The sequence below is a fragment of the Mytilus trossulus genome, chromosome 8, assembly GCF_036588685.1.
Source record: "Mytilus trossulus isolate FHL-02 chromosome 8, PNRI_Mtr1.1.1.hap1, whole genome shotgun sequence".
NCBI classification, from domain to species: Eukaryota; Metazoa; Mollusca; class Bivalvia; order Mytilida; family Mytilidae; genus Mytilus; species Mytilus trossulus.
In genome coordinates this window covers 60,656,121-60,665,430 of record NC_086380.1, presented here as the reverse complement: position 1 = coordinate 60,665,430, position 9,310 = coordinate 60,656,121, and the positions used below count along the sequence as shown (strand labels likewise).

Here is a 9,310-nt window from a genome sequence, read left to right as displayed (position 1 = left end):
TTCTTTATAAAGTATGATTTATCCCTCCCCAAGACAAGATAATTGTATCTACGTTTGCCATTCTTTTTTTGGAAAAAAGCAATACCAATTCTTTCAATTTGTCTTTTTATAGTTTGGAATGCGGAATACTTGTGTAAAGAGTAGAACAAGTCAAATTTTTAGTACTATTGCAAGATGAGAGAGTCTTAGATTATATGTACTCGATTGGAATTGTTTAGTATCCACATCTGATTCACGTCTAATTATACCGTCGTTGTAAAATTAATGTAGATTTACTCCGATGTCTAGTGGTTCGTACGATGCAGACTTAATAATAAAAAGTTCAAATCAAATGTATTTCTAATTCCAAGATAATTTAAAACTTTTTTTGTATAACAGTTAGAATGATATGTTCATCATGTGTTTATGGGGAACGGCAATCAACATCTTTGTTGGTCGTCCAAGCAGAACATTAGTGTTTTGAACATATTTGACCTGAAATACAACCAAAACGCATTTAAAGACCCGAGTCCGTTATTACGAGGGAGCAACAAGTATGAATATTGAATACACAATCAAAAAGTGTCTTATCGAAAAGGAACACTCTTCAAAATACCTAGTTCACACTTATCGCATACCGTATTTGTTGCATTGTCCCGTGATAATGTAAAAGATATCATCACGAGACCCTTACTTTGAAGGATAGTTATAGAGATATTTTTTAAAATTATTTATGTATCTTTATTGTGTTCATATATTCAATTAATCTTAGTGATCAATTTTTTGTCGGAAACATTCTACTTTGAACTTAAGAAATGTATAGACTAATAGAATGACAATGTTCTTGGTTGACAAAAAAGATTTTCTTCTTATAGGATTATTATTTCCTTTATTTACAAATATTATAAAGGTTTTGAGATCCGATTCTTTTAAACATTTTCTACAAGAGGAAAACATTTGAGTTGCCAAGGTATATATTTTTATTTGAGTCAAAATATTGCAATACACTATCGAACTACAAATTAATTGGTAAAAAACACCATCAATATCATCACAATTTTCAATCGTGATTTTTTGTTACTATCACGAAAAAAATATTGACTAAACAAATGTGATTTTTAATATTCAACTTCATCCAGTCAAGTCCAGCATCATGGTTCATGTTTTAAGGTTATACATTTACGGTGTAATATTCACACTTTCCTACGGAATGGATATCAAAATTCAACGTTTTGTAGCAGACCAGGCTTTAAAGATTTGTTTTTCAAACTATTCATCTGTTGAAGTCCGAAAAGTGAAATCTGGTGTAATATGTGCCGCGTTGTGTGTGCATCAACAATCATGTTGTTCTTCTGGTTTTGATAAACAAACTGGAGAATGTTTTCTAGACCATGCTTGTTTTCCTGAATGTGTCCCATCACATAATGCAACATTCGTAAGAAAAGTAACATGTAAGTAAACACGGAATTCCGAAATAAGTTTTACATAAAAGTCACCAATTCTTCGATTGTTCGTAACGTTGTCATATATTTCAATGAAATGTATTTTATGTTACATTTCGAAATACATCGTAAGAATTTAACAACAAAGAAGGGTCTTATTAAAAATGTGCAAATTTAAAACTCCTAACTATGTCATAAGTATCTTTGCATCCTTCGACAATGTGACATAGCCAACAGAACTCTAAAAAAAATGGTCACCAAGTTGAGACTGAAGCATCACAATGAAATACATGTAAGCTGTTTCACTGCATTTTATTTTACGCAATTATCAAATCGAAAGTTAGAAAAATCCAAATTTGAAAATTGGTGTCGAAAAATAGAACACGACATTATCAGATAAATTGTGTTTCCTGACTAAACATCGCAGATAGAAAACAATACATTTTGAATAGAGTGTAAAAATGAAAAAAACACCAAGCACAAACTGTAACTATAATAAATATGTTTTATGCAAGCTTAATTCTCTATGATAAAATTTAAGGAGACGCTGGATAAACTATACTTATACTTCTTTATTTTACATTTCTGTCATTGAAGCATTGTCTTTTTATTGTGGTTTGCATATTTACCTGCGCACGTTTGTGTATATATTATAATATATACACATGACAATAAGAGAACCATTTTCAAAAGTCTTTCAGAATGATGGAGGTTTTCAAAATTACTCACTGAACAACAACACATTTTAATCAAATAGAAAAAAAAACCTGTTATTTAGAAGCTCACATCGGACAGAAGTATGTGACATGTAGACTGTCTCTGAGTAAGGATTTTTTTTAAGAGTTAATTCTGCATCAATATCATAATTTCACGTTCTTGTGTTAAATCATAGATAAAACTGAAGATTACGAAACAACAGTCTCTGAATGTACAAGCGAAAAGACAACAAAGATTGCCATATCGAGCGAAAGAGCCTCCCACAGTGTCACAACAAGCGAACGAACAACAAACCATGGCACAACAATGGAGAAATTAACAAGACAAACACCAACAAGCAACGGACTTGACATGACGAGCGAAAGAACCAGCCTCAGTGTCACAACAAGCGGACGGACAACAAACCATGGCACAACAATGGAAAAACTAACAAGCCAAAAGCCAACAAGCAACGGACCTGACTGTAGCGGTGTTTCTGTTGGAAGTTCTAGTGGTGTTTACACTATATATGTTGACTATCAATCTCTCGATGTATACTGCGAAATGGCAGGTTCTGATCAATGGACGGTAATACATTTTAAATTTTAAAGATTCATTATCAAATCGTGAATACCAATGCTTTTTATGCTTTAAAATAACTTGTATATATATATCAATGAAACAGTAATTGTTTCCTCCTAGATATCTTTTGACATAATGACATATTATTTGCAAATAACTTTGGAAAATGGCCATTCGTAGTGTAATGTGTCAATATAAAATTGATGATGACTTGTCTTATGTCTCTGTATTACAAAATGACGATAATTACATCATAATGAGGTTTAGCTAGCTATAAAACCAGGTTAAATCCACCATCATGTAACACAATTTATGTTCCTATAGTCAACTTTCCATTTCTGTGTAGCAACATCCCAGCGGCACCAGCATATGGATTATATGTGTCTCCATTGATACGTTACGCAAGAGCTAGCTCAAAATACGTTGATTTTGTTGAACGAGGAATACTTCTTTCTCAAAAGTTGCTAATAAAATCAACGGTACCAATTTTGTTGCACCAGATGCGCATTTCGACAATTCATGTCTCTTCAGTGAGGCTCGTGGCCAAAATATTTGAAATCCAAAGCATATATAAAAGATGAAGAGCTATAATCCAAAAGGTCCAAAAAGTATAACCAAATTTGTGAAAGGAATCAGAGCTTTGCATGAGGAAGATACATTCCTTAATTTACAATAATTTCTAATATTTTGTAACAGCAAATTTTAATAACACAAAAAATCCGTATTTTCATGCCAGTACCGAAGTACTGGCTACTGGGCTGGTGATACCCTCGGGGACTAATAGTCCACCAGCAGAGGCATCGACCCAGTGGTAGCTAAGACAGGGCTATGAATCAATCAAATTAAGGTCATCACTCAAGAAATTTTACGGTCGCCGTCATGAGCTGATTGGCCATTATGACAAAAGTGTGTCAGAAATCATATCTGATATTCTTCTTCAGTCATTAACTTCCCCCATTACCGGACTGAACAAAGAAATAACACGACGGGTGCCGTATACGGTGCAAGAAATGCGAACCCTTCCGGAGCACCTGATTTCACTCCCGGTTTTTTATTTGAGTTCGTGTTGTTTCTTATTTATTATTTGTAACTGTTGATGTAAATGTCTTTCGGTTTTACGAGTCTTTGTTTACTCCTTGGTTTTGATTGTTATTGTCTTCTACAAAAGAACATGTCTGTACGAAGTCAGGAATATGACAGTTGTTAATCACGAAAAAATATTTATTCTAATAATTGAAGAAATTCTAAATTTTTGAAAGGAGAAATTTTACGAAGAGCTTGAATTTGTTCTACTATTTTAGAGTTTAGTGAAATAAGTCCAATGTTTTTATAATTTGCAGTTTTTAGCACTTCTTACTTTGGCTTCTATCCCTGATCTCAAGACTTTTTGTAACTAGTTATTCAATATCAACCATGATCCATGACATTCCAAAAAATGTTGATCGAAGGGTGCCTGAAAGTATCACGGTCCGAAAAAAATGCCCTAAAATTACTATTACCATGGATTATTTTACCCAGCATTAATTAAGTCTTTTAAAATCTCCTTTTTCAACGTATGCCTATCACGAAGTTATATTGTTTACTTGCCATTTTTAATGCACATGCAGCTTGTGGATCAAAATCAAAATTTTAATGGTTTGATTGATTCTTTGTATTTTATTAACCTTTTTAATTTTATATTGCATTTATGAACTAAAGTATGGATACTAGGTGCACATAATAAATAACAAAACAAGTACCAATAATTATCAGCTATTCAATATATAAAATAAATTATACAATGCCTACAAATATGTGCGATAAATTTGAATTTTTTTTTCAATGTTTGAATGTAAAGGTGTTTCAAAGAAGAATAGATGGTTCAACAGATTTCTACAGAACTTGGCAGGAGTATAAACAGGGATTTGGGAATTTGAATGCGGAATTCTGGTTAGGTAAGTATTTAGACAAAGACCGGACCAAAAAATTATTTAATGTTTTTTTTTTTCAATCAATGATCCTATTGTGTGGTTTACATTACGATACGATATAAACAGTGAACACACATGAGTTGTAAGTTGTTGCTTAATAGACATTTTAAGTTCCTTGGTATAAATTAACAAGCCAACTGATCAAAAAGAAAATAATGAGTGTTTGTTTCTAAAATATTATTTCTTATATATATTGAATTGATTAATGAAAACACTTTTTGAAACGTATTAAAAGTATGATTGCATTTGAATTTCAAATGGTCTACTGGCAATTTTTTCATCTCTTGAAAAATTAATTATGAAATTCACCTCAAACGAATGTATACGTGAAATTAAGAGCATTTTTTTCATTAATTTTACCCATCAAAATGTATTTTTCTTGTTTTAGATTAAATTTTATTTGAATAAACTATGTTTTGAGAATTTCTGTAAATATGTGTAAAATAAATCATTTGATTTTCATGTAAAATTCGTGTGAAACTCATTTGGAATCAGTTAGTGTAAATTCACATATAAGCGCGTTTGAGATAACATTCCTTTGAATGAAATTTCCATGTGCAGACTATGATAAAATATGTTACTTTCATGTTTTCCTAAACAAGAAAGCTAGTTCCGCTTTTAGCTAATACGACAACGGATGTTGAATGTGTAGACATGCACAAACATATTGGCACAACCAACGGTAATTTAGAGCATTCAAATAGATGTTTAAAATCAACATTGTGCTGAAAGTGAACAGTTCTATATAATTTATAATTTTGATATCAGTTTTTTTTGGGAAATACTTTGAACGACAAAAGTCTTCCTCTTTTACGTTTACATTTTCTGATGTCAGACACGCGAAGCAATGCATGTGGTTTTTAAATTTTATTGGTGCTTTTTGTGTTGTTGGATATGTGATTGTTTTTGAGATTGTGGCACAATGATGATTGCTGTACCCATATTGTCACTATTTTGCCTATTGTGTCTGCTTTGTTCGCGCATCGTTGTAAATATAACGGAATTTGATGCGACTGTCATACGAGTGAGACGTTTAGCGCTATAAAACCAGGTTCAATCCACCATTTTCTATATTTAAATATGCCTGTATCAAGTCAGGAATATGACCCGTTGTTGTCCGTTCCTTTGATGTGTTTTATTATTTGATTTTACCATTTCATTGGGGACTTTCCGTTTTGAGTTTTCCTCAGAGTTCGTTGTTTTTGTGATTTTACTTTTTTCCTTGCGCTGAGACGATTATCATTTTTTCATTTATATGATTTAGGAAATCAGCTTTTATCGAATCTTTTGATTTTTTGCTGAAACATGTTCTTAATACCCCGATCAATATAACAAATTAAACATGTTTGGTTTTGGAGTGTTAGTAACCTAATGCCATAATTTTACTTATATAGGAAGAATAAACCATGTATTGTGAATGCTCAACTACAAACAATGTTTTGTCTGCGCTTTTGTCCAAGCAGTATCAGACGCGCGTCGAGCGTATCAAATTATCAGCTTGGTACCTTTGTTTAGAATTTACACCACTGGGTCGATACCTCTGCTGGTAGACGTTCCATCCCCTTGGATATCACCAGCACAGTAGTCAGCACTTCGGTGTTGACGTGAATATCAATTGTATGGTAATCTTTATAAATCAAATATTTGCAAAAAGTATAAATAATATTAACTACTAAGGATCTTTTTATCCAAGGCATAGATTATCTTGTTTTTGGCACAAGTTTTGGGAATTTTTGGGTCATCAATGTTCTTCGACTTTATACTTGTTTGACTTTCTAACTATTTTGATCTGAGTGTCACTGTTTATTCGTATGAAGACGACACGCGCGTCTTTCGTATCAAATCATAAGCCTGGCACCTTTGATAACTAATTGCATAGAAAAATATACCTCATTTACCTGTCTATAATATTATTGTAAATGGCGGATTTTAGTTCAAGGTTATTGTTGTTTTCTCAAAATGTTTAACATTTCACAGTGGTACAATACTGTTACCTTAATTATTCATCCCTTGTTTTATTGATTTTGTATTTACATTGTTTAATAGATAAAATGTTTATATTCAGGGGTATTTTCACTTGTGTTTTATGTCTTTTGATAGAGTTAAGCCATTCCAATAGACAACTTTCGAGTTCGATGCATTTCCGTCAAAGACTTAGGTTTTAGTGAACAGCATGCATGTATTTATGGGCATCGTCACTTCCGTTTTCATGTTGAGCGAGTGGTTGTAAAACAATGATGCTATATTGCACGAATTATTCGGCAAAAAGAATTATCCTAACTGCTTTTGAGCACTGCTGTCATTAGGGGATTGTGATTATGTACCTACACAACAAATAGTATGTCTAGTTTATCCTGCACAATGACGACCACTACGGCGCTTGATGAACCTAAATAATGCAAGAACACAGGCGATCCACTCTATTTGGTAAATGACGTCATAATGAAGGCGCGCTTAGAAGACGAGTTTTATTTCTGGTGAAGGACAATCTCGAAAGTGGTCTATTTATAATGTGTCTTTCTTTTTTGTGATGTTGCGCTATTGTTTTAGAAAAGGGTCAATGTTTGTACCTATTAAAACGTTTAAATCCGCTACAATTGTTTGCACCTGTGTTTAATCAGGAATCTGATGTTCAGTAGTTGTCGTTTGTTTATGTGATTCATAGATATAGGAAGATGTGGTGTGAGTGCCAATGAGACAACTCTCCATTCAAATAACAATTTAAAAAGTAAACCATTATAGGTTAAAGTACGGCCTTCAACACGGAGCCTTGTCTCGCACCGAACAACAAGCTATAAAGGGCCCCAAAATTACTAGTGTAATATATAAACAAAACGAGAAACGAGAAACACGTATATATTACATAAACAAACGACAACTACTGTACATCAGATTCCTGACTTAGGACAGGTGCAAACATTTGCAGCGAGATTAAACGTTTTAATGGATCCAAACCTACTCCCTTTTTCTGAAACAATAGCATAACATCACGACATAGAAAAACATACGATAAAATATCAATTGGCAGACTTAACTCAATCAATCATACTTGTTTCTCGTGTGTTATATACTAGATTGTTGATTATTGCGTTTGAATGGTTAAACCACCTATTCTATGTTGCAACACATTTACATTCAAATTCTGAAAAATACTATACTATATTTTGGTCTTGTCTGATAAGATAAACGATGGAAGTAATATATATTTCTCGAGGGTTCTATGCACACATGCCGTTCTTATTTTGTACGTTTATGTCATTTTGTTTTGTATTTGCAGGGAATGAAAATTTACATAAGATCTTATCTACAGGGAACTACAAACTAAGAGTTGATCTAGAAGATTGGGACGGTGAGATGCGGTATGCTGAATATGATACGTTTGATGTAGGCAGTGAAGATACAAACTACGAAATCACTATTGCAAATTATAATGGAAATGCTGGTAAATATTGTTATCATGTCTTTCATTTGGCTTTTGCTGTTATCAGATCACATCGTGACGTCATTTTCACTGAAGAGTCTTCTAAAGACGAAACGCAAGTCGGGCGTATTTAATTGTAAGCCTGATACATTTAATAACTATTGCTTTCGCACACCAAACGGATTCTAAAAGTTGATTAACTTGTTCTTCTCATTGATAGCGTTTGATTGTGATAGTCTTTATGGACTTCCCATCTTTGAATTTGAGCTCGGCATCTTTCAGTGATCGTAATACTTTATCCTTTAAACAAACCAACAGTTCATATGTGTTGTCGAATAAGACATACATATAAATACATTTCACAGACACACCACTAGATTAAATATCCATCTAGATAACACAACTGAAAAAACTACAAAAGACAGAGCTATTAAAATATCACGGAGCTAGGTTTAGAAATACACACACCGACATCAAAAGGAGTAAGACCGGGTACGATGTGTTTTAAATTGAGGTACAAGGGGACAAAACTTACAATCTCGGTGCTATCAGGATAGCGATTGATGCAGATGAACTATTTAGACTGGTTTGCCAACAAGGCCCTCAAATGTTTAAACGTTCCTTGTGAAGTAAAATTAAGAAAGAGTATTATATCTGTTAAGGTTTATTTTACTGTACTTCGATATTACAGGCGACAGTCTTACTGCAGCAGATATATCATACCCACCAAATGGATATGGTTTCTCAACATGGGATAGAGACAACGATAGACCATCCTTTCTTAATTGTGGAGAACTAGAACAAGCTGGCTGGTGGTTCAATTGGTGTACTGAGGGCAATCTAAATGGGAAGTATTACAATGGTGGAGTAATTAAGGGTGACGGGATATACTGGACAGCCTGGAAACTGTCGGAATATTCTCTCAGGAATGTTTCGATGAAAATAAAACAAGTTTGAACATGTGTATATGTGTATATTTGACTGATTGAGAATACTATATACTAATTTTGCATATAAATCAATGATACACAAAGTACTGAGTTCTTTTGAAAGAAACGTTGACCTTTTTTTTATAAATTTCTTTTACGTAGTTGACATATTTAATGTTAAGACCTTAAGTATTATTCTGATTATTTTATTAGGTCTTTCCACTTTTCTCTGGAAAGACCTTATGTATTTGTAATTTTGCTCTTGGGATAAATATCTCTTTGGCAATATGT

The 9,310-nt window shown here is 33.0% G+C and overlaps 1 protein-coding gene across 1 annotated transcript; it reads left to right on the top strand.

The window, feature by feature from the left end:
* Positions 1-1,189: 1,189 nt before the first annotated feature.
* Positions 1,190-9,047, top strand: LOC134727839 (fibrinogen-like protein 1). Its single transcript, XM_063592231.1, has 5 exons — positions 1,190-1,430; positions 2,314-2,705; positions 4,537-4,633; positions 7,947-8,111; positions 8,782-9,047. The coding sequence occupies exons 1-5, from the start codon at positions 1,190-1,192 to the stop codon at positions 9,045-9,047; spliced, it is 1,161 nt and encodes a 386-aa protein (XP_063448301.1).
* The last annotated feature ends 263 nt before the right edge of the window (positions 9,048-9,310 follow it).

Coding starts and splice junctions, on each gene's coding strand:
- LOC134727839 (XM_063592231.1), top strand. CDS start 1,190: ATGGATATCAAAATTCAACGTTTTGTAGCAGACCAGGCTTTAAAGATT. Junction 1,431..2,313: donor ATTCGTAAGAAAAGTAACAT/GTAAGTAAACAC, acceptor GTTAAATCATAG/ATAAAACTGAAGATTACGAA. Junction 4,634..7,946: donor GAATGCGGAATTCTGGTTAG/GTAAGTATTTAG, acceptor TTGTATTTGCAG/GGAATGAAAATTTACATAAG.